Here is a 25,393-nt window from a genome sequence, read left to right on the forward strand (position 1 = left end):
AAGCACAGTTACAGGAACCACCGAAAGAGACTGAGGGCTGAAAAAGTGATAGGAACATTACAAATGTCTTGAAGGAACCGATGCCCCTGTCTAACAGCCACCCTGGGAGGGGGACTTCTCAGTTTCTCCTCTGCTACCCGCTTTCCTTTGATTCATTACATGTCATTATTTGTGTGCACAAATACCTGGGCTCAGTAGCCTTTGCAGGACACCAGAGGTGGAGCCACCATTCTCTGAAAGAAGTGGAACGAGACTTCTGTGCAAAGTGATGGTAGAAGCTGCCTCAGTGCACGGGAGAGAGGACAGGCATCAAAGCTGCTGGGCTTTTAAAGGCAAAGTAAGTGGCACGGCGCTCAACGTAGTCTCCAGAAATCAGGAGAGGACAACCCCAGCCCTGTATTATACACAAGCAGGGGGAAGCAAGAGGAGAGAGCAACTTTCTGGTGGGGCAGAGATCGCAGAAGGGTCTCATATGACAGTGTTCGATTCCATATGGAAGGGATAAAGGGAGGAGATGGGACCACGAAAGTAACACCGCAACACCAACAACCAGGCTAAGCATACACTGATTAAACAAAAGGACCGCTACTCCTTATGCTTCCAGGTAACAGATACTTCTTGATGATACTATCAGCAGATTTCTATCAATGAAAGTTTCAGCCAGAGGCTTTAAACCCCAGGACTTGTGTCTGGAGCTTTTATTAAAATTCTACGCAAAATGTATGCAAAGCTTATACTATTATCCCAAAAAGATCTCAAAAGTACTTTTACTTCCATAAAATGAATTGCTAAAGTGTAAAGGCTTCCCAAGCCACGGCAATAATGGCACCAGGACCTCCTCTAAATATTTATATAATGTGATTGCAGCCATTTTCCAAAATCCTTCACAAAGGTATTAAAACATTAAGAGCTGATCCTAACTCTTAGAGGGAATGTCCAACTATTATGAAAATTTCCCTTTTCAGTAAAACCCAGAGACCTTTTTCTTTGCTTTATTCCTACTATAAAAATCATTTAAAGCCCATTTAATCAGGGTCACCCAGGTGCACGAAAGATCTTCAGGATCATGTTTGTTATATGCATCTTTTCTTGACTGGGCCTAACAGCTCTCAGAGGCACGATTCCCCCTCAGGGTTTCCACAGCCCCTGAATCTTACGGTTTAATCATACCAGAAGTTTTTCTCCCCTCTGTTTTCCTGTGTCCTGCTTTGCTGATGGACTCTGTGACTGTTGTGACATCTAAGGGTGGCATTTTGTAGTGACCTTATCACTGCCTGACTTTATCGGCACTGGCATTAATATGGAAATGTGCTTGGCAGCTATTTGTGCTTTTTTAATATTTGACATCAGGGCATTTTGACTGCCTTTCCCCTTTGGAAAACAAATCCTTCTAAAGGGCAGTGTCATGTCTGAGCAGCGCCCCGGCACAAGCAAGCTCCCGTAGCGTGCCGAGTTACCACGCGTCGGCTGAGCCCCAACATTCCTGCGGCACCGGAACGGGCAGTGCGGGGTGACATGCAGGATCTTCTCCAGCTGCAGAAACCTGGTAAAATGCCTGATCTCCAGTTGCTCGGCCATTGCTACTTATTGAGTAACTTCCTATATTTTTCTGAAGACTAAGTCAAGAATAAAGATTTTGGGGGGTGATGGTGTTAGGAAGAATTCGAAACTATTCGAAACAAAACTGAGAAAGACTTATTGTAAGAAGAAGCTAAAACAACAGAAAATTTTTCATTTGAAATCCTGTAAAACCAAAGCCATATAAGTACTTTGAAGTGGACTATAGTAAGTCTATACTTTTTTTTTTTTTTAATTTTGCAACCAGTTCTTCCAAGTTTTGCACCCCAAAATCCCTGTGTCAGATGCCAGAGGCTGGACTTTGCTCCCTATTCCAGAGTGGTTTCAGGCCCAGACAAAAACCACACCCAAACTTCATCTACACAAGTGAAACTCCAATGAGTTTCCCTACAAAAAATACAAACCCTTCAAAACACATGCTTATCTTACTTTTTCAAACATTGGAAGTGTTTAATAGGGTTGTCGGGTATGATGGATTTGGTCTACCATTCAAAGCAAAAACTATCAAACCTGTCAGAGTTAAAGTGTTAAGAACCCAAACAACTTCCCACAAAGATACAATGTAAGTGCTCTTCATACATTTCCATGGATATTACCGAACGAGAAAACGCTGCAGGAATGATCATAGAATCATAGAATCATAGAATCAGTGAGGTTGGAAGGGACCTTTAAGATCATCAAGTCCAACCGTTAACCTACCCTGATAAAAACACCACCACTTCTAAACCATGTCCCTAAGCACCTCATCTACCCTTTTCTTAAACACCTCCGGGGATGGTGAATCCACCACCTCTCTGGGCAGCCTATTCCAATGTTTAATAACCTTTTCAGTGAAAAAATGCTTCCTAATATCCAATCTAAACCTGCCCTGACATAACTTGAACCCGTTTCCTCTTGTCCTATCACTTGTCACCAGGGAGAAGAGGTCAGCTCCCATCTCTCTAAAACCTCCTTTCAGGTGGTTGTAGAGGGTGATAAGGTCTCCCCTCAGCCTCCTCTTCTCCAGGCTAAACATTGATGACTCAATGCAAACCCTCAAGGCTGGTCACTGTCCCATGAATAACCCTGAATGTTCTAACACTCTAACAGAATTTTAGAAGGTTGAGTAAATACTGATTTGATGAGTTTCTTTAGAAACTAATCTGAAAAAACTGCTAATTTTATAAGGCATGATAGTCTTCCACTGAGCAGCTTCCCATAGACCAGAGCCTCATGGCCATCCCTTGTGAAAGCCATCAACTGCCACAGCTAGGTCGCTGGAATAAAGCCCTATGCCATGCAGGTCAGAGAATTAATCATGATAAACACTCATTATCACAATGAAATTAAGAATTAATATAACGATCACCACTTGAGCCCTACTTACTAGACTTTTACATGTGGAGTTAAAATAAAGTGCCGATAAAAAGGCAGAAGCAGAAAAATTAAATTGTGTTTCATTTTAGCCAAGGTCCCTGTTCAGTTCTGCATCTCTATGTAGACTGAGCTTTCCAACGGCATCACTGGAATATTTTTACTTTGCTCTGCCTGATGACACACCCGTCCAGCCCAACTGCAACACCACTGAGAAGCATCTCATTTAGGAACACAGCAGACTCCCCACTGGCCAAAGCCAGTGGAATATTTTTCCATTGAATAAGCAGCACCAACCATAATAAACCTGACTCAACTCCCAACACAGAATAACACATACGTGTATAACTTTCAACCTGTGAGATGCTCCTGTGCAGTCACTGGTGGTCTTGGGTTGTGGACGGCTGTACCTACGCATCAGAGAAGAAACAAACGCACAGTCCTAACTCCCTCTTATTTCTCGGCACAAAATGACTTTACTCCCACTGCTCACCTGCAGATCTGAGAGTGGCATGAGCTCTGTGGCACAGCAGAAGTCTTAGCACTTTCACAGAATCACAGAATCTCTTAGATTGGAAAAGACCTGTAAGATCATCTAGTCCAATCGTTAACCTAACACTGCCAAGCCCACCACTAAACCATGTCCCTGAGCACTATATCTACACGACTCTTAAATACCTCCAGGGATGGGGGCTCCACCACTGCCCTGGGTAACGCGTTCCAACGCCTGAGGACCATTTCAGTAAATAAACTCTTCCTAATATCCAAACTAAACTTCCCCTGGAGCAACTTGAAGCCATTTCCTCTTGTGCTATCCCCTGTTACTTGACAGAACAGGTCGACTCCCACCTCTCTGCAACCTCCTTTCAGGCAGCTGTAGAGAGCGATAAGGTCTCCCCTCAGCCTCCTTTTCTCCAGGCTGAACACCCCCAGTTCCCTCAGCCGCTCCTCGTAAGACATGTGCTCCAGACCCCTCACCAGCTTCGCTGCCCTTCTTTGGACATGCTCCAGTGCCTCAATGTCCTTCTTGTGGTGAGGGGTCCAAAACAACCTCTTGCTCACCTCTTGGATGCTTGTTTACATCCAGTCAGTCTCCAATGAGCGACTTGTGTTGAACAAAGAGGCCATCATGTTTTCATCAATGCATCGAATATTCAGTGCAAAATAAATGCTCAGCAAGTGAATGGACACACAGGAGCTATAATGAAAAGCCCATAACCAAACTCCTCGCTTGCTTACAGCCTTCCAGGCTCAAAGGAGTAATTAAGCAAATAACTCTTCTCCACCACATTTCATCCACCAACAGCGAGCATACAGCCCAGCCTCAGCTGGCCGGGCTCAGCTAGCTGTGGCTTTCCAAGTCACCAACAGAGAACCAGACGGGCATTTAGCTGGTAGGAGCCATTCATTCTGCGTTAGATGTGCACACTTCTGACCCGATTTAATGCAAGCTGCAGAGAATTGAGCTGAACTAAGCGAGCACTGCGGTATCTGCGTGGGCCTGCACGTATCTCAGGCCTCTTCGCAGCTCTTCAGTCTGTCCTGAAAGCCAAAAGGACTGTTCAGCTAAAGTATCTGAAGAGCCGGCTGACAACAAGCTGAAATTTAAATGAAGCAAAGGCTGCTCTGATCCAGAGCCCAGAGCTGTCCTTGCCCTCCTCTTCCCTGACTCTTTGCATGGTGCAGCCAGAGCTGAGACCTCAGGCCCAAATCCTCAAAACTCTCCGTGTTCAGGGATTTTTAAATCATTACTTTGTTTCACTGCTTAGGTGTTTTAAAATTATGTTTGCGAGACAGTTCCTGATTGGTCACAGCCCTTTACGATGCTGTGAATTCGCAAAGATCAGTGTACAAGGATGAAGACCTTAAGAATGCCTGCTGCAGTGGGACAGCTTGCAAGACCAGAAATTTCTGGGTTGGTTTTTTTTATGGGACAGAACTGCACCTTTGGGCTGTGAAAATGCAGTGCCGCTTCTTGGCACAGAATAGTGATTATTGTTTGTATTTAAGGATAATTCCTACATTTGCTTCCACTCTATGCCAGCAGATTCTCTTTGAACGTATCCCCATTCTTCCCGGTGCCGGGCCTGGTGATCCACATGCTCCTGCTGTTTTTCTATACTTTGTGCAGATACTCCAGTAAGTCTGATCCAAATCATACCGGTACAAAATATTCATCACCAATTAACTGGAGTTCTAAAATATTTTCACGTTATTTAATTATGGGTGGGGAGGTTACCTACATATTATCAACCTTTCATCACACAGGAAGTTCAACGTATAAGACAACTTCATTTTCACAACAATTTTTCTATTGATGCTTCATATCATACGTGCATATGCACATGACCAATAAAAACAAAAAGTCGAGGGGAAGAATTACTAAACATAAAAGAAACTAGCAAAAACCTGAAAACCCTCCAAAGTACAGACTATATTATGCGTGGATGGATTTCTTGGATTGCTACGAGTGATTCCAGAAAGAAAAATACCTTTCATTTATACTTCAATACTACACAAAAAACATACATGCCCCCATGCAGAGACCCATTGCAGAACAGGACATTTATTTCCGAGTACTTGTAGACTTGCTTTATGTAGTGTGAATCTTAAACCGTAAGGAGAATGGTAAGGTGAGAAATGTAAGCGAGGTGTTATTTATCTCACCCACGTCTAGAAAGCAGCTCTTAAAAAATAAGTTTTATATGGTGTAAATTACTGCACAAACCTTAACATAGTAGAATCACATCCAGGCAATCTCTGGACCTAATTCCCTCTTTCTCACTTAATCTGCAGTAGATGACAAGTAAATCCACTGCAGCACAATGAGTTACATCAGAAAATGGTACAAGATGAGAATCGGGTTGTGTGAATCACCCGGGAATATTTTGCGCTTCCACATCTTATCATGGAGATGCACAACCTGAAATACAGCGTCCAGTGCTCTTAAGCACGGTAATCCCTTTTATACTCCTGAGGCAATAAAAGGATTCATACAACACAAACAAGAAGCAATTTAGGCCCTTATCAAGATTATGACCCAAAATTAATCTATTAAAAAGCCTTGTGTGAAAAACACTATGTCACCAATAACATTTTATAACAGAAGGTCTGGCAGATGGAAAAGTTCAGAACCAGTTTAATCAGCAACATGCCCGTCTCACAGTTTTATCTTCCCAGATATCAACCTACATTCAAGAGGGGTTACATTCGTTCAAATACACCCAGTTTAATGATCAACTCCTTGGTCTGCCTCTTCTAAAATGAAGAGGAGTATAAATAGATCAAATTCTTCAACCCAGAACAGCCACACAGCAAAAACTGTTAGTAGGAAAAGTCTCTGCATCCTGAACAACCAAAGAGTATCAGGGGCAGAAAACATGAAAATCATTCTAGTCTTTCTATTCATTGCCCCACTTGCTCTTTCAGCTACAGCTGAGAAGGATTATTCCTCCTTTGATTCTGCTGCATCGCCCGAGACGAAGTCGAGATTTGCCATGTTAGATGACGTACGAATCTTGGCCAACGGACTCCTCCAGCTCGGACACGGTCTTAAAGACTTTGTCCATAAGACGAAGGGGCAGATGAATGACATCTTTCAAAAACTTTACATTTTTGATAGGTCCTTTTATGAGCTCTCACTGCAAACCAGTGAAATCAAAGAAGAAGAAGAACAGCTCAGACAAACTACGGCCAGACTGCAAATCAACAATGAAGAGATAAAGAATCTCTCACAGGAGATGAATTCGAAGATTGAAGACCTCATACAAAACAAAATCCAGCTGCAAGAGAAAGTATGGGGACTGGAAGACAAAGTCACGAAACTGGCCATTATCCAGCCTTCAGTGCAAGAGACAAAAGAGATTTCTTCACTCAAAGTAAGTAGACTTGTGAAAGCCCCTGACACACAAAGCCAAGTAAACTGTAATGCTATTATCGGTAGTTATGCAACAGAAGCTCATGTCTTCCCTGCATCTTCACTGTAGTACTACCTGTATTTTGAGAAACAAATCACTGCGATAATCTTAAAAGAATCAGTGTCTTAATCTAACATACTGTTTACTTTGCAGTAAAATTCCCCAGTGAAATCAGTGAGAAAATCGTGACGTTATAAGCCTCTCTATCTTTTTCAGTATTTTTTTGCAAATCAGTTGTAAGAAATTCTGTAGTAATAATAACGATCAAAAAAATTGCAATCAGGAAAGCGATGTGATTAGCAAGCCCATAGGTTTGTAGGTCATCAGCTCATTGCAAATCAATGCACTAGGAACTGTCTGCTCAGTATAAACCCAGGAAGTTTAAACCTTTAAAGAGGTACTTCTATAGTACCTATATGACCTCCAGGACCAAAGAACCTTGCAAGTGTTAACAGACTTAATGTCAATGCAATGCAAGTATTTAGGCATGTATAAGGTTTCCTACAGAAAAGGACCTATTAACTGTAATTTGCAGAAGTGGAATAAGGCTATTTGTGTGAGAAAATACTAGATATTAATTTCAAAGCAGAAAGATGAATCTGGATCTCCCAAACCCCAAGTTAATATCCTAAACGCTGGGAACCATTCCCTTTTTTGACCGGTGGCATACATTTAGTTTGAATGAAGGGCCAACTTCACAGAACATAATCGTCCTGGACATGAAAAGGGAAGGAAAATAACAACAAAAGTTTGTGAAGGTCTTCTGCTGCTTCTAACCACAACCTCCCTCCCTCCCTGTCCTCAGGCTTTCATGGAGCAGCAGGATAACCACATCAAGCAACTTCTCAAAATCGTAGAGGACCAGCACGTACAACTTGACAGACAGCACAATCAAATAATGGAGCTGGAGGACAAGGTACAGGAACCACCTCTATTTCGCTTTTCAGAATTTGTCATCTCTCCTAACACTGAGGGAGTCACTGGCCCAACCTTCCGTTCAGGTCAGCCATCCCTCCTGCTCACAGCTTGGGGGTGTAGAGGAGGGTACAAACAATTTTGACCGCAAACAGGTACCCTTTTGGGTGCGAGACTGCTGTGCTGCCAGGCAGGGGGCTGTGGCCAGGGCAAACAACGACCAAGAACACAGCTTTGAACTACCGTCCATCAATATCAGGCTGCTGCACTTTTTCTGACTGCTAATTTTCTTCTTTTCTCTTATTAGCTATCATATTATTGTTCTTCCACTGGTCTTTTAGGTATCATTACTTTCTCTCTCTTTCTTCTTTTCCAATATCTTTCTTCTGTTCCGATATCTTTTTCTTCTTTTCCAATATTCCAATATTCCACTCGAGTAAATAACCATGTTCTGCAGTTCAACATGTGTCACCGTAACGCTGGTATAACTGACACGCTCATATTTAATTTATTCCTAAGAGGAGGCTATAAAAGGAAAATGCATTTCAGCCTAAGGAACTGTGGGTTCTGTGCTCTTTAGGTGTTGGTATTATTTGTCTAAGTGATGTCACCTGAGGAAATAAGTTAAATCTGTTTGCCCATTAAGGTGCACCTCATGAGAATGGGTCATTTACTCACCTCATGAATCCTACCTTGTTTGAGCAGCGGCGCAGCTGACATTGGTGCAACTGAAATCCACCAGAGCGGTTCTAAAGTTATTTTTATGTTGTAAATTGGGTATTCTAAAGGATTACATTCACAAGAAAAATAATTCTCTGCATGACATTGTTTGGCTTGATACATGAACCTCATCATTTCACAGCCTTGGGAAATTAACACTCTGTAATTACGGTTCTCTCAGCTAAACCATATAGAGCTCCAGGAACTTGCAGAGAACTCCTTCACGGGGGAGCAAACAGAACCAGAGGCCATCTCCTTTCCTGTGCGCAACGCCACGGCTGTAACACACAAATCTGATGGTGAGACCTTATCTCTTAGACGCGACTACACAATACGTTGCATTTGCAGTATTCTCTGTGAAAGTTTTGCGCTGGTTTTTAATAGTCAAAGACTAAAAGCAAAAGACTCGCATTATATACAGCGCTGTGGGAAGGAGCTGCTGGATTTCTTGCTCTGAAAAATGTCATCACCTATTTAGCCCCACTATACGTGTACTTGTTTCAGGGGTGACGTACGGAAACAACGTCCAATAATGCAGTAATCCTGTCCTCAGCCTTCAGCCTCCGTTCACCCCTTGTAAGCACGTGCTGGGACCAGCCTTTTACTGCCGCTTCTGGCATTGCCGATGCCTGTCTTGCTCTGTCTCTGAACAGGGAACTGATTTACTTCACACTGGCTAATTTTAAGACTTGGAAGAGCTTTCTTTAAAGTTGAGAGGCACTTTCCAACTGCGGCAATGGGAACGGTATTTATTGGGAACTTTACAGGGGGTAGGAAAGTCCATTTTCCAGAGTCTAGTCTTAGGCCTTGCAAACTTCCCAAAATTATCTATATTGAAACCTTGCCTAACTTAAAAAATATGGGTGCTCCAACCTACGTACAACTTGGCAGCTGTACTACCGAGCCTAAAGCAGTTTTTCCATTTCATGACAATTTACTGTAAAATAAAACTACCAGAAAGATTGTTCTAGTTTTTGTTTTGGCTCTGTCCCACGTAGAAATTTAAGTTACAAAGCTGGATTAAAACTTACCACATCCAAACCAGGATTTGTGATTGTCTGCTCTTTGCTTTCCCAGGTGCCGCTCCTGACTGCACTGCTCTTTATAACAGCGGCACGCGGTCCAGTGGGGTTTACACTATTAAGCCCAACGGCTCAGAATCTTTCGATGTCTACTGTGAAATGAAATTCGGTAAGACAGCTGTGCTAACAACAGTCTAATTTTCACATAAGTAGTTTCCTGTAAGCCAAAAAACTCTGCGTCATCCCAAAGTACACACCAACTTATCGTGATTCGTGTATCCTCTTGAGTTCTTATACCGGCCTGTCTGTGCTCAGGTTTCCTATATCCCGAAGTCTCCTTAACATCGCTTTCATTCTTTACTCATCTTTTGTTTATACTGAAGAAAGGACTTTCAACCATGTGACATATTAAGTATATTAAAAACCCCAAGCCCCTTTAGTTATAGGTAATGAAAATGGCAATTAGAAATGCCATTATATCGCAACCATGAATAGCTTTTCCAAATAAAACAAACAGTAAATAGTAAATACCTTGGTAAAATTTTCTTTCACTAACAAGGGTTATTGCTTGAGACTTCGATATACCAAACTAACCCAAAGGGGTGAGTCCTGGAGACAAGATTCCTGTATCATGTTTGGGTGAGTCAGTAGCTGTGTATCGGGTAGGTCCAGAATTCTCCACAGCACCTACCCAAGCTCTGTCTTTGCGAGAAACCCATTGGTCTGTTCCTTCTGCCACCACCCAGAGTGCACACATGGTTTGAGCAGTTCACTGTTCCCAGAGAGCCTGGGACCACGCTGATGCAAACGCGGCAGGGCCGCGGGATTTGTTTGGGTGTGTAAACAGAGCGGCATGGGGTTGCCCCGTGCAAAAAGCTCCTTTGCTTACGTTTGTTGAAACTGGTGAAAGAAGGGTGTCATGACCTGGTCAGGAGAAAGACCCCACTGCAGCCCTAATGTGGACACGACCTCCAACGCTTCATACCTTCTGTGGAGCCGCGGCCCCAGCGGTCAAGCACTATCAGTAGAGAGTCTGACAATCTGATGAAATCTCTGCAATGTTTCATATCTGTTTTTTATCATTTTTGGTGTGTTTGCGTTTCTCAGCCCTCATAAACAAATGAAACCCAGTGAAGGCAGCTTAACAAAATAAGTCCAGTGAGCTGAGTCACCGCAAGTGTAGTGGAGGACACTCGAACGGCTCCGTGTTCCGATCAGCTGTGCTCACTGGAATTTCTTTCATGACGATTTAGGCTAAATCATTCTACCTCAAAATTGGAGCACACAAGAGCACGCTCAGGGACAGTTAATAAGGCCAAGGCCAAGAGGAGTCGAGCATCTGCTCTCTATACAGCCGAGAGGCTTTTATAGCTCAAGTTTGCACTCAAGTCTGTTGCAAAATGACAAGTAAGTGGGATTCATATGGAGCCACCTTCAATGCAAACCCATTTTTTTCCCCACTGCAGTAGAGAGTGAGCTCACCTAAGGGCAGCCACAGCAGAGCAGCCCGCAGGGTCAGTGGCGGACGGTCTCAGTTATTTCCATCTTCTCTCTAATGCTTTAAACACTTAAGCCGGGCTCGCGACTTACTTCCCTTCTGCATTCACAGGCACTTCCTGGACTGTGATCCAGAACAGAGTGGATGGATCACTGGATTTCAACCAAACCTGGGATGCCTATACAAACGGTTTTGGTGACCTCAATGGTAAAAATGCCTTTTTTTTTTTTTTTTTTTTTTGTCTTTTCTTTGTATCAGTTGATTTGAGAAGCTGAATCTTCTTACTGAAAGGTGTTCACATGGGACCAGGCAAAACCTGCAATCAGACCTGAACAGCTTACCTAATTAGTACAACACCAGAAAGCACCTACCAGAAAACATAACTCAGTAAAATTCTCAAAGACACACCTTTAAATGTGTGTCTTTAGAAACTTTAGCTGGATCAAGGCCAGAATGCTCTAAATGCTGTTTAAATTATCCAGATTTTACTATTTATAAAAGCACAAACGCAGAACCTCAACAAGTTTCTGTTACTACATTCTCTCAAACTTTCGGCTGTCCTGTTTCCCTTAAAACCGCCACACCAATTCCTCCAACCTGCAGGGAGCCCGCGGCCGGGTGTGCTGCCCTGCACAGACACCTCCGGCTTCCCCACGCGGTGGCCAATCCCCTCCATGGCTGCATAGGGTGAGGAAACACCCACGTTGCTCTGTTAATCATCAATTCCAAAGAATTCGTAGCACCAAGTGCTGCCCAACTGCCTCCTCCTCCAGAATATTTTTCCTATTTTTGTCGTACAATGAGATGAGTCTACTTTTGTTAAGAAAATATTCTTTCTTTCTAGGGACAGCACAGATCAAAACCTCACCGGGGGGGCAGCAATATTGACTTAACTTCCACCTCTTTTACAGTAACAGGCTGCTATACCTCAACCTTTCCCGCATTTTGGGACAGTAGCTCACAACTGAGGTTGACTTTTACCCGTGCAGTTTGTCTGATCACGTTGAATGCTATAGTTGCTCCTTGACTGGTCTGCAATTGCCATATACTACACCAACACAAAGCCACATCTTTTCAGCATCAGAAAGATTTTGCAGACGATCGCATCACTCTTGGCTACGTCCTACTCAGCCCTGTGCTGCGTATTCTAAGGTGATAAAATGTAACAGGCTACTGCTCCTCACCTGTAAATTGTGGGAGTATTTTACTCAACCATCTTGTCTTCTATTGCTTCAAATGCCACCTGCGTGTATGGTGCTCACATTCAGCTGCACTATTTCTACACGTGGCAATTACCTACATGATACCAGCAGCACTGATAATAAGCTACTTAATGAATATAATTTATGATACTAATTAAACTAATTATCAAGAATACTAGCAAAAGAAAAATGCTCAAGTTAAATTCACTTGGGACACAAGGGTATCGAAACCTCAGTTTAGTTCTGCAGCTCTTTCCTTAAAAAAAGACAACAATTGCAATTAGGTTTTATATATGTCATTTGCTTCATTTGTCACACAGTTCCAATTAGGCATGTTTTAAATGTCTTGAGTTCCCTCTCAGAGTTTCACAAGAGGTGGGAAAGCTAAGAGAGAAGCTCCAGTTCATTTATATCTTTTGCTTTTATTGATCACCGGTGTGCAATTAAGAAGAGGTAAACAAAAAGAATGTAGCAGGGGACCTCTGAAAAGATCAACAGTCCCCAAGACTCATATTATTGATTTAATTAAAGCAATGAATAAATCCTTTTAAATACTATATTTTCACACATGCTACCTGCAGGTTATCTGTAAAAACAAATTCAATAGCAGTGTGAGCAATGTGGGGTTTTAGGGAAAGTTTATCACGTAACCCCTTCCCCACTAACTCTCTGCCCGGTGACTTCTGTCCCCTAATCCTCACCTCTGACATCTCTCGATTCTGACATTGCACAGCTTATTTGAACACATATTTTCAAATACTGATATTTTAAAGGTGAATGGGCTATCGGAGGTAGGGGTTAGAGATCTGAAAAACACGGTAAGTGTGCTCATGCCTTCGTTCCATACTAATAACATCTATTTACTACAACTTCGCAGAGGAATTCTGGCTCGGCCTGAACAAGACCTACTCCATTACCAAACAAGGGGACTACATCTTACGGATTGAGCTGAAGGACTGGAAAGATAATAAACGTTACGTCGAGTATGCGTTCAGCTTGGGAGGCCCCGAAACAGACTACACTCTCCAGCTGTCACGGATCTCTGGGAGCATCCCCAATGCCCTGCCGGAGCAGACAGAACTGAGGTTCTCAACTGTGGACCATGACGTGGACATAATAAATGACTTCAACTGTCCAGAAAACTACCTAGGTATCAGTAGGCTGGGTACATTAACACGGGAATGCCTTCGTTACATGAAGGATGGTAGGATGCTTTAGTGGGCAGTTACTGATATTAGCCTGGCTAATTACAGAAAAGAGAGGGTAGCAGCATCCTTCCGCTTGCAGGAAAGGGCAGAAGATGTCTTCCATTGGCAGACAGCAGGGTCCTACAGTGAGGTATCGCCTTTCTATTTTATAGTTAGGTAAAAGTATAGTGAGGCTGCGCATACGCCCAACATCAGAAACAGAACGAGCAGCACAGGTTGAAATAAAACCCTTGGATGAGATTCCGAGCTACGAAGTAAAGGGCAGCCCTTCCTCTGATGGCTGGTCTGGTGTGGCAGCCCTAGGTTGGATTGTTTAATCACTCCTTGCAAAAAAAAAAAACGAAAGACAAACTGACTCTCAACTCCATTTTGGCCACAACCCAAAAGTTAAGTATGATAGCGAGTTTCCATTCAAAGGCAGATTTCAGCTGTTTGTCAAGTATACTTGATATAATCACTCTCAAAAGAGCAAGAGAGACACAAGGCTGAAGGCATTTCTCCTTGAAGATAATTTGGTTAAAGGATTCCTAATTCTTTGAATTTCTGAAGCTTTTATGTTTTGCCAGTTTATAGCAAAAAGCAAACAATTGAAAAAGCAATTAATGATTAAACCACAGGATAGAGAATTGCCCTCCAGACACCTGCTTCATGCAACAAACATTTTGTACGTCACTCTAGGCTTGAAAATTGTTAATGTCTGAAACGATGCTGAGAGTGTTACTCAGCTCTAGTGACCATAAAGCAGATGGCCAATGACTTCCAAAGTGCGAAACTTTCATTTTTAGCACAGAGTCACTGCCAGTCCTTTGCAAGCAGAACTGGGCTTACAATTTCAGCTTGTGGTTAAGGACACCAGCCAACAAAAAAAGAGAATTTGTGTACTGAAGGCTCTTCAGCCTCCTGCAGATGCAGAGATTTAACTATTTGTACCTGAGAAAAACATCAGCAAATCAGAAAGTCAGTTGTAGAGGGTCACGGGAAACATGAAAGTGTGGAGCTAACTTCGTAGGTGTCCCGATTCAGTGGCAGCATTTGCGTGTGCAGTTTTCTATGCACCACTACTTTTATGTGAAGCAGGCAATAACGGGGAGCGCATCATCTTTGTGCTGGCCCTCGGCTTGCAACTGTAAGTGGGTATACGGACAAGCACCATTTCATTTGGGTATACTGGGTAATCGTCCCTTTTGCTGGAACTGGTCTAAAGACGACTTATGTTGCAAACAGGAGCTGTTTGCTCGGAAACTGAGCGCGGTATGTTAAGGTACAACCGACGGTAACTGACATTACAATGTTTCTTTAGGAGGCTGGTGGCACAGTGAATGTGAGGAAACCAACCTCAACGGGAAATACGTCGCACCAAGGTCAAGAGGAAGACTAGACAGAAGAAAAGGCTTATACTGGAAGCCTAAGAAAGGAAGATACTACTTGCTCAAGTCAACCAAAATAATGATACACCCCACAGATTTAAAAAGTTTTGACTGAATGCTCAACCTGATGCATTTTAATTCAGAACATGTACACTGAACATTACTACATCAAAGAAGTCCATGTTATGTTTAACAACAGATGCAGGTCTAAATCCATACACTGTATGGTGTGTTCTTCAATACATAAACCTGAGGCATTTGTGATGGTCTTACAGTATGTTTGGTGAGTATTCTCATTCCCCGTAGCCCCAATGTCAATGTGCTGTAACCTTCATGGAGCTTTTCCCTACCCAGGATGAAACTCTAATGCCTAGGAATCGACCGCCTACTCGTGCATTAGCTAGCATCGCTTAGAGGAATGGGTTTTCAGGCTGTTGCATTAATTTCGGGGTTGTGTGGGGAACACAAAGTGTTTCAGTGAAGGAAGGGCTGGCAAAATGCTATGGAAGACATTTAGGTGTTAATCTATAGAGAAAAAAGGAAATTTTGTTTCGTAAAGTATCTCATTTGATATTTGGCTCACATTACTGTTGCAGAATGTTTCTATGAGCAAATGAAAGATGGGTAACTCCCCATTTTAGGGTTCTGTGTATTTCCAGACAAATTTTCAGCAGTGTAGCTCAGGCCAATCTTCACAGAAGCACTGTACTCACGCAGCTAGGACGCGTGCACACACATCAAGTAAGCCACAGCTCAGGCCTAATCTTTTACATACCACACTTTGAAGAATAACTTAACTTTCAGTAAGAAAGTTTAGGTCTTAAGAGCTAAGTTTCAAAGCTTACTGAAACGACTAAGAGGTCTTTTCTTCTTGTTTGAAACGGAATCAGAGCCATCCCTTTGCGACCTTTTAGTACACCTAACTAAGAAATTAAATCACACAACAAAACACTTTTCAAATACAATTGCCTGTGGGACAACTCCAATGGAGTCAATGACACCAACCAACAAACTCAGTAGGCACAACCTACTGACAGTGTTGGTCCTGCTCCTGCGAACACAGTCACATTTGTTTAACTTCAGCTGCAGAATACTCCATGGCATAAGGACTATTGACATGCTTGTGGATGGCCGGCCGTGGAAGTGTTGACTGACCAAGACCCCAGTTCTGCAGTTACATTGAGTCATATTGACTTGTATATCTTACCTAACCCTTGTACAGTACGGGTTTTTTATCTGAACGTTTGCAACCACAGAGAAAATGGGTTTAAATTGTAATATGTCAGAGTGAAACAACTGTGAACAGAATGTACTAATTACAGAAAAATGCCAAAAATACTTTTACTTCTCACGGATTTATTAAAAAGATGAGATCACACAGTGCTGCTTAATTGTACTGGTGTATTGTAATGTTAACTTACCTGTCCAACCTCTGTAACTAACTAACTAACTAACAAATCTTTTGAAAAGACACGAGATATGCAACTGGACTAAACTCTTTCTTGTAAGCTTTGGTTTACAAAAACCTGGTTTGCATTTACCTAACTTTCACAACAAGTAGTAACAGTAAATTACTGGTGAGTAAATTGGTGAAATTACTCAGCTGAAGACGACAATTCCACTCAGATGTGTAATGTCTTCAAAAATACTGTGAAAAAGCTTTAAATGAACAGTGGTACATAATGAAAAGAAATCTGCTCCCTGCCCGGGCACAGTTATAGAAAGGTGGTTGTTTTCCAAGATACTTTAGAAAAATTCCTTATCTTCCAGATCTTCAGATTTTTTTTTCAAGCATTATAAACAAAGAAATTGCTTTTAAATCAAAATAGAAATATGAATGAAGGGATTACACATTTTCCCCCACTTTAAAGAAAAAAAGTAAGTCACTGGAAGTGTCAGAAAGTAATAAAAACAGTAAGAGAACAATGACTGTAGCAGACAGACAAAGAAAAAAAAAATACATAAAACTGAAAAGAATTCAACTAGATTTCCCTGTGAATTTCGGGAAATGGAGAAACCTCTCTCATGTTCTTGTTCACAGCCAGGTTTTATGCAAATATAATCATCCCTTCACAACTGTGTATTTTCTGCTGTGTCAATCTGGACCCTTTTTTTGTGCCTCTGGCACAGCAGATCTACTGATACAGCAAGTTTTGCAACGCATCAGATAAGGGAGGAATTTCTGGACTTGCCAGTCTCAGGCCCTGAAATGTGCAACATATTTCAAAACTCTAACCTGTATGTGGTATTTGGAACGTAGACATCCCTGGCAGGAAACTCCAGGATTTCTCTTGTAGGTCTGACTCTGCTGTCTGGGTAAAGTTTGACTTGCAGCAACTCTGGAGTTAGACAGTAATGGGGATTCTCCGGAGCTGGAGATATGTCTATCTTTAGTTGAGCTGTAAGAAGAAAATGACTTCATTACAATAAGTATAAGTTAATTTAAATCAAAAAGCATATTCGTGTTTTGTTTCTTCAGGTTAATATCTTATATATTAATTTCATAAGTAAACAAATGATAAATTACAGCCAACGTGGTTTTGTTAAAAACCTGTAACAGTGAATCAGTGATGTCTGGGGTACCAGTTAAGAAGAACCAACATAAATCATGCATCTTATCAAGTCCCAAATGCTGTTCTCATAGGCAAGTTGGGGAAATACAGTCTAGATAATGCCACCGTGAGGCCCAACTATAGTTAAAAACAATATGCTCAAAGTCTCATCAGGAATCTTGCCTATCAAACCACCAGAAGGATACATCAGGAGTTGCTGAAAGCTAATCTGCATCAAGATTAGTGAATATTTTCCTTAGCAAGTCAGCTGACAGCACTGACACACTTATTGTTGGTGATGGCACTGAGGTTGAAATGATTGTAAAAATTTGGAAGACAGGAGAGTTGGAGAAATGGCGTCAAATCACTAAGGTGAAACATAAGCAAGAGCAAAGGACTTGCATTAAGAAGGAGAAGGCAAACATACAAACATTAAAAAATAAATAATTGGCGTGGATCAACTCTGTGGAAAAGGGCTGGGTGACAGCAGTGACAATAAGCCAACCATTCTAAGTGCAGTGCCACTGGGGAGAAATTCGCCTGCTTTGCCTGGCATGAGGTCTTAAAAGAAGCAGCATAACCAGTTGAGAGCACTGTGCCTGAAGAAAAGCACGGGCAGATTAAAGAAGCTCTAGCGGAGAGTAACAGACAATTTTAAAATCACAACCTTCAACGAAGGGTTGAAAAAACCTGAGATTGGTTAGGCTACCAAAAGGAGTGAGAGTGAACTAATAACAGTATTCAAGTACTTGAAAGGTTGTGATAACTGCCCCGAGGGCATGACAGACCACAATGGGATTAATTTGCAGCAAGATAATTTTGCAAAGTTTTCTTAATACCTAACCTCACTACAAGGACAGATGAGTGCTAGGAGAGATGATCTAAGGAAGCGGCAGGATTGCTGTCGCTGGAGATTTTTAAGAACAGGTTAAGTAAATATTGTCAGGAATATCACAGGTCAGGGACCAGTGATGTTTCACTGCTGGTGTGCCAGCCTTTTTATTTCCCTTTCTCAAACAGAGGTGGAGTCTGTTCCTATTAACCAAGTGGGAGTCAGGAGAGAGATCTCCTCTCAGCTAGAAAGTGGTGTTTTACTCAGGAAAACAGAGGCTCCTCAGCCCTTAAACCGGCTTTGGAGTTTGCATCCTCTTCTCACAGGTACTACTCTCAGCACGACAGGAGCTGCATGTGCATACGTACCAGGGAAAATCCTGCCAAAATGCCATCTTTAGTGCTCATGGTCTACCAGGGATTGCTGTTGATGACTTCTTCGGGTTTTTTCCATCTGCTCACTTCTAAGAACTGGGTGGCAACTGGGAAGGCCTAACCAAACACCTTAACGCACGTGAGGCAAACAGATCTCGTTCAATACCTGTGATGGGTCTCAGTCTCCGTAACACTGATGATGGGCGTCTCATGTCAGCAAGGAACTTGTACAAATCTTCATCGCTCAGGCGATCGCCCTCCTGTTGGATGTTGGGAAGAAAATGGTTATCTATACAACCCTTCAGGATCACGAGAGAATAAATAAACCATCTAATACTATAGTCTCTTTCCTCTGATATTAAAATGTACCTTCCCAGAACGAGGTGTTAAGATTAACATGCTAAATTGCTGTTCATTTCTCCATCCTTTTTCCTTCCTTTTTTCCTTATTAATCATCATGACAGCTGCAGGAACTTCTCATCGAAAACCTTTTCTCTGCCCATTAATATTATCTTTTTCAAAACTGAGAATGGCTGTTAAAAGATTTCCCCAAAATATCCCATTTTTAGCAAGTATAATAGTTTGAAAAAGTATCCGTCACTCAGGTAGTGATCCTCATTCCTTCTCCTCTGCCTTTTCTTTGGTGTGAGTCTAAAAGAGTTACTTTTCAGGAGAAGTGTTAAGAAACGGTGGGAAGTGGAAGAAGTCCACCGTCAGTCTTCCTTCTGCCGCATTCTAGTAGCTCAGAATTTCATTAATTTTAGAAACATTATAGAAAATGTGATTCTGCCACCCGCTAACTATCCAAAAGCAGAAGATATCTGATAATAAAGTTAATAAATCACAATACAAAAAAAGAAGCAAATGGAAGGAGAAAAACGCCGGGTAGTATTCAATTAATTGTACTCAACGGGAGAAAAGGAAGAAAAAAAATAAAAAGATACAGAGGAATGAGAAACTTAAAATCTTAAATCAATGTTCAGCAATTTTTAAAGGACGAGTTAACAAAACAAACTGTTTCAAAGTTGTCAAGTGAAAACAATTTCGACAAAGTAAATAAATATATGCTTTTGTAACTCATTACTAGCTTAGTGAACTGGTGTGTATTACAGAGCGCTGCAGAACACGGTCAGTGGAATGGCTGCATTAGCCATACATTAGTAATACATTCTTTTTCTTACTTTCTGCATCTTGGGCGAATGCATTACAGAAGTGGATTTTATTAACCTCCCAAGTTAAAGGAACTTCCTGCGCTGCTCTGTGTCACCGAGACCTCAGAGATACCATTGGCAGAGCCCAATTTCGGTCATACTGAGTTTCGTGAAAGCACGGAGCAGCAGAGGCGTGAGTCACCCTCCACTTACATGGTTTGCACCACGATAACTTCATGCCCTTGATGACATTTGTCCTTATTTACACTGCTATATTTCAGAGCAGACTTTGGATGCCTATCCACAGTGAAAGCGGCACATAACCAAAACAATCAGAAAAAAAAACCAAAAAGAGCTTAACCAACTTTCAATGTATAGAATTTAAATCTTTGTATTCCCAGTGATTGAGAAATCAGTCCAAAAGATATCTGGTTGTACACTATTAAATCCCTTTTTATACACAAAGGTGACATTGAAATAACAATTTTCCTTAACCAGATATGACATTAAGCAAATCTTAGCAAAAATTAATGAACAGAAACCATTTTCTAAGCTTAAGTAAAAAGTTTATTCCGTTCAATCATGTTTTCTACTGCTTCTCAGGAAAATCCCAAGCTCTGGCTAAGAAAATCTGCCACTCAGCAAAGCCATATCAGAAGTGAAATGCTCTGTTTTCTCAGGCATCCCTGGATGTATCCAGGGAACTGATGACAACCTCAGACCACACTGATGAACCTGGTTCTCAGCCAGTTGATGGTTCAGTGGGATTGTCTATCACCCAATGAAACCAAAGGAGTCAACTGACCATCATGATAGCAACTCTTACACTAGGGCGAACATCCAGAATACTTTTTGGCACATACTAACCCAAAGAAGTTATCCTCAGTTTTTGTGAACTTGCTTCTATGAGCATTTTTTCAAATATGTTTACCAAAAGACCGGGCAGTGATTTTTCCAATGCACGTTAGAAAAAAACGGAGCAAAACAAACTGGTGTTCTTCTGGGGAGACCAAGTTCTGTTAGTTGGAGCGGTTAAGTCACTATGCCATAATGATGCATTATCATTCAAGTCAGAACCAGCTCATAATTTCAAATTACATAACGTAATAACAGTAAATTTATTGAAAGAATCCACCAATCGACGGTGGACCCACTGCAGGCAGAATTAAGCACTTGATATAATAAACCCACTGTATGCTGTTCAAAGTTATCCTGTGATCAGGGAACAGACATTACATGCATTGAAAGCATCAGAAACGAATCATTCAGGTCTAAGCTGATTTCACATGATCAAATCACTCTGTCCAAGAAGCAACTCCTTAATTAGATAGCTTCATACAATACCTGTTTAAAGAAGTTCGTCACCGTCAAAGTAGCTGGTCTAAAACTGGTCAAATTGCAAGCCTCATCCCCACTTGTGGTTCTTTCTAACGAACGCCTCCCGACAATACTGGAATTCCGCCTCTCTGACCACGATCCTTTACGTTCTTCAAAAAATATAAAATAAAAAGGGGGAGGAATTAAAAAAAAAAAAAAAGAAGAAAAACAATTGTCCAAGAGCATACTTTTGTTCCAACCAGGGTTTTCTACACAAGAAGATAGCTGCTACTTTTGGAAATTATGCAATAAGCGTGATAGAAGAGGTGGTTATGCTAAGACAATCACACTCCTGAGGCATCAGGAGGCTATGAAGCACAGCTGACTACTTCTGCTCCTCTCACAGCAACCTCACCCCAGTGCCTTACTGCTATTATAAAAGTCTTTATCGTGTGGAGATTTATGTATTTCTCTTGCTCTGAAAGATGATGAAGTTGGCAGTTTTGGGGATGCTGAAGAGCAGTTTCAGATGAGCTGTGTGGTTCGCGAAGATTAATCCACTCCTTTGGAAAATGTTCATCAGCCTGTAACGCGCGCTGTCTTAGAAGCTTGGTTTTAAATAATATAACAGATGGTTTGCTTGTAAAATCCTTGAAAGATAAATCCATTTGTTATCGTGGACTTTTCTCTTTTATTTCAACCATGACCCACGACTATCAGAAGGCCTAGGGCAGGGGGAGGAAAGCGATAAAAGGAGAAATGGCAGCTACGGGGGATGTATCAAGACTTCGGTAAACTCTGGATTTGTCCACATTCCCTCACACAGATGCCCGATACTGTACCTCCTGTACCAACTTCTACTTCCGTGGAATCTCTTTCCAAACTTCCAGCGCTGCTCACGATGTTCATTAAATGAATGGCTGTCCAGGCGAAAGGCATTCGATACTTGCCTAGTCTTTGGCAAAACTGTTCTGCCTGGCATTTCAGTTTTTCCAACTTCTCCTTATTCTGTGAAGAAAATATTCAATCCAAGAGATTAAAAGGAGAGGAACAGAAAAAAAAAAGGTTCATTTAGCAAAATCGGTATCTTGTCTAACTTGCAACGATTTTGTGCTTCAATAGCACCTTCTAGAGGAGGATCGCTAAGTGCCAGGCAAACAGCCTTCTGCTTCACAAAAGGGCCATCAGGCCAAGGGTACCAGACACAGGACAGCCCGCGAGTCAGAGCGGTTGGCTTCATGCTCTTCAGCCTCCTGAACAGCCCGTCAAATCTCAGTGAGCTCATCTGCCCACTGCCCCTTTAAGAAAAGCTGAATTTTACTCGGTGAAGTCTGAAATGGTCTTTCTTAACGTCACTTTATGCAGCAGGTGCCCAGATCATCTAGAGTTGCATAGCAAACGGAAAACATTCCTCAGATAAGCAGTATCATACTCGTTTTATTGAGGGGGAAAAAAGGATTAAGAAATAACTTTTCCATGATTCTGCATATTAAAGAGCATTTTTTGCTTTAGAGAGGTTGTTACCTACAGGCCTTTAAGAAGTTCCCAGGCAGGGGGCTGGATAACACCAGAGCGCTCTGCTACTCACATTCTTCTAGTTCAGGACAGGCTTATGCACCTTGCTGGGAAGAAGACCTTGGAAAATCACCTTTTCACCTGCATTCCCAAGCACCCCGCAAATCCAATTCCAAAATCTCACCTAGGTAAATGTCAACCTAGCGATCACGGGCAATGTAGTTTTTCACTTTTGTTATCTATATACCTGAGGTGAAACATATCCATTTTTCATATTGTGGTGCAGTGACATAAAGACAGAGATAGACAAAAAAATTGAACTTCTTCAGCTAAGAATATATTAGAACTTTAGGGAGGCAAAACTTTGTTAAGAGTTTGATCGGAACAAACGAATATCCCAACTCCTTTCAAAAAAGCGTAATGGAAAGCCTCGATGACAGGAAGGGCTGGCATCTCTGTTCTGCCCTTCCTCCAGTCCTCACTATTACCTTTTAATCTTCACTGGGCTCAGCCCAATTGTACAAGAAATTAGGAACCATTTCTGAGTCTCATAAGCAATGCTTCACATTCTATGTACCCAGGGTTGCCTTTCCAAGCTCTCCTGCACATCTTACAAGCAGGAGTTGTAAAATAACATACTGAGCTCAAGTTAAGAGATTTCTCCTTCTGACTGCTAGTAAAATGAGATTTGTTATGCTATAACCTCTGTTGTATTGAAGAAAGCACTTCAGAAAAGCAAACAGTAGCCCGTGAGTGAAAAGGTGGAGGAAAGGCTATAGTCCAGGTGCCATTGAATTCTGAAGTTGCTACCAGCATTCCTGTCCGCTCCTGAACCTACCAAACCTGCAATTCCCACCCAGACTGCCGTACACTACAACGAGCAATCAGCTGCCAACGGCAGGGAATAAGATGGCATTCTCTCCTGTGCGGAAACCTCTGCTTTTAGTCCTGCAAGGAGACAGGCTGCTTTTAAACATGCAAAGGAAAGACAAAGAATCAGTCAAATTGGGGCAGGTTCATGCCATCCACTGCACTTTAAAACACCCAGGACTTTACTACACGGGACAATGCCCAAACTGTTGGAGGCAGGAATTAAAGGAACATTGTTAATGAAAAAAACAAACACTAAGGTATAAAAATTTAAAATTACTCTTACTATATGTAAAAATGACAGCTTCGTCCTGCTGTTGAGTGTGCCCTTCTTTACAGTATTAAGAAAAAAGAAAAATCAGCAGAAAATAGCAGAAAAAAAAACCCAACCAGAAATGCGCTGCAATTCAAAACCAGGCCTGATGGAGAATCTCCTGTTAACATATTTCATCCATTTTATAACCTTTCTAGAGGATGGCAGAGGTACTGTGATGGGGTTAAGGTCCGGAAGCAATGGAAAAGTTGAAATTTTACTGCAAATTCACATCAAAGACTGCCTTCACTTGACCCAGCTATAAGCACACAGCTGATCCTTTGGGACAGGGAAACACAGATGAGTGAGTTTGATGGTAACCACACATCTCCTCTGTCAGCTACAAAAGCTGATGACCTTTAACTACTCCACCCCAATAAGGCATCAAGATTCAAGGTCTTGGACTCTTCTTTGGCCTTTAGAATTTGACTAGATTCTTAATTAAAAATGGATCCTTTTAACAACAGGAACGGTATCAATGGCTGCTAAGTCCAAGGTGAAAGAAAACAATTTATGTTGAATTTGCTAACAACAAAATACCTTAAAGTGCTTGTAGCCAAATTTAATCAAAACATCAAAAAAAGTCTTACCTTCGCTGCATCCGATTCTTTAAAGATCATATAAGGCTCCGCACACTCCCCAATATCTCCCTGCTGTAATACTTTTTCCAGCTGAGAAGGGAAAATGAACCGTTATAAGGACATGTATCCAGCAAGGATTGTTAAATTAAACAAACACTAGGAAGCAAAACCATTCTTTCAAGAGTTAAAGCTTGATTTCCCTTTGTGAGTCAGGGAACAAGCACTGCACTCAAGTTGTTAGAGCCATTAAGTTCCCAGATCTCCAGCTGTAACTGAATCACAAGTGTAAGATATAGGTTCAAAGGGAACATATACCACGTCACTTTGGTTTGAACGATTCTAGAGACACTCTCAGTTCATTTTTAAGGTCTTAAAGACATCTTACGCTGTCCTCAGCATCATCTTTTTCAGAATTCTGTTCTTATTTCTGTTCTCCATATTAAGGACCTATTGCAGCAGCACAGAAAGGTGACTCAGATGCACTCAGCTAAAACAAGCACAGTGTGTTTTCAAATCAAATAATGAAATAATTTAAACTAGCCAAAGATTATGCGTTTGCTTCTGAAGTCTCCAAGTAATTCAATGCCTCTTGAACACAAAACTGCTTAACACTTAGTTTCTAATAGAAGTATCTTCCCTATCACAGGCATGAAGACTGTTTCTTCCAGAAGCATCCCGGCCCTCCCTCCCACGCCCGCGACAGTGCACATGCTGCTATTAGCTTAGAATACCTTTAAACTTCTCCCACGCTTATAAAACGCCATTCATACTTGTCTACCAGTGGAACTCCAAGAGGCTACCACAATATAAAGAACAAAACTACCTTCCATCAATTCTTGCCCTCCCTGGTGAGTTTATGAGCTGTTCAGCTGTCTGAAAAGTGGTTTCCCAGTAAGACCCGTGTGAAAATTCACCCGATGAGGCACACTATGCATCTGTCTTATTTATCCCGGACTATATCCTTTTCATCATCAAATCCAAAAATCGCACAAGCCACCAGCTCCTCTTAGATCACTGGTTTTACGAGCACTAATGTGCAGTCACAAGCTCTTTCGGTCAGATCCCCATCTCATAAATACGGGGTTCTCTCTTCCTCCTATCTTGTAAA

General features: G+C 41.7%; 2 protein-coding genes across 2 annotated transcripts in view; one reads left to right on the forward strand and one right to left on the reverse strand.

The window, feature by feature from the left end:
- The window catches only part of DOCK7 (dedicator of cytokinesis 7), a gene marked incomplete at its 5' end in the record, with an annotated part of 107,034 nt that overhangs the window by 49,061 nt on the left and 32,580 nt on the right, over window positions 1–25,393 (reverse strand). The window contains 5 exons of the mRNA XM_082483646.1: window positions 17,017–17,179; window positions 18,705–18,798; window positions 21,034–21,176; window positions 21,849–22,014; window positions 24,295–24,375. Coding sequence (XP_082339772.1) covers window positions 17,017–17,179; window positions 18,705–18,798; window positions 21,034–21,176; window positions 21,849–22,014; window positions 24,295–24,375 — 647 coding nt within the window. The remainder of the gene's footprint in view (window positions 1–17,016; window positions 17,180–18,704; window positions 18,799–21,033; window positions 21,177–21,848; window positions 22,015–24,294; window positions 24,376–25,393) is intronic.
- On the forward strand, window positions 6,312–14,895 carry ANGPTL3 (angiopoietin like 3; the record flags this gene model as incomplete). The annotated part of the gene is made up of 7 exons (XM_082483645.1): window positions 6,312–6,809; window positions 7,654–7,764; window positions 8,665–8,782; window positions 9,561–9,674; window positions 11,115–11,210; window positions 13,083–13,355; window positions 14,714–14,895. The coding sequence occupies 7 exons, from the start codon at window positions 6,312–6,314 to the stop codon at window positions 14,893–14,895; spliced, it is 1,392 nt and encodes a 463-aa protein (XP_082339771.1).

This window comes from Vanellus vanellus (assembly GCF_965231255.1).
Source record: "Vanellus vanellus genome assembly, chromosome: 5".
NCBI lineage: Eukaryota > Metazoa > Chordata > Aves > Charadriiformes > Charadriidae > Vanellus > Vanellus vanellus.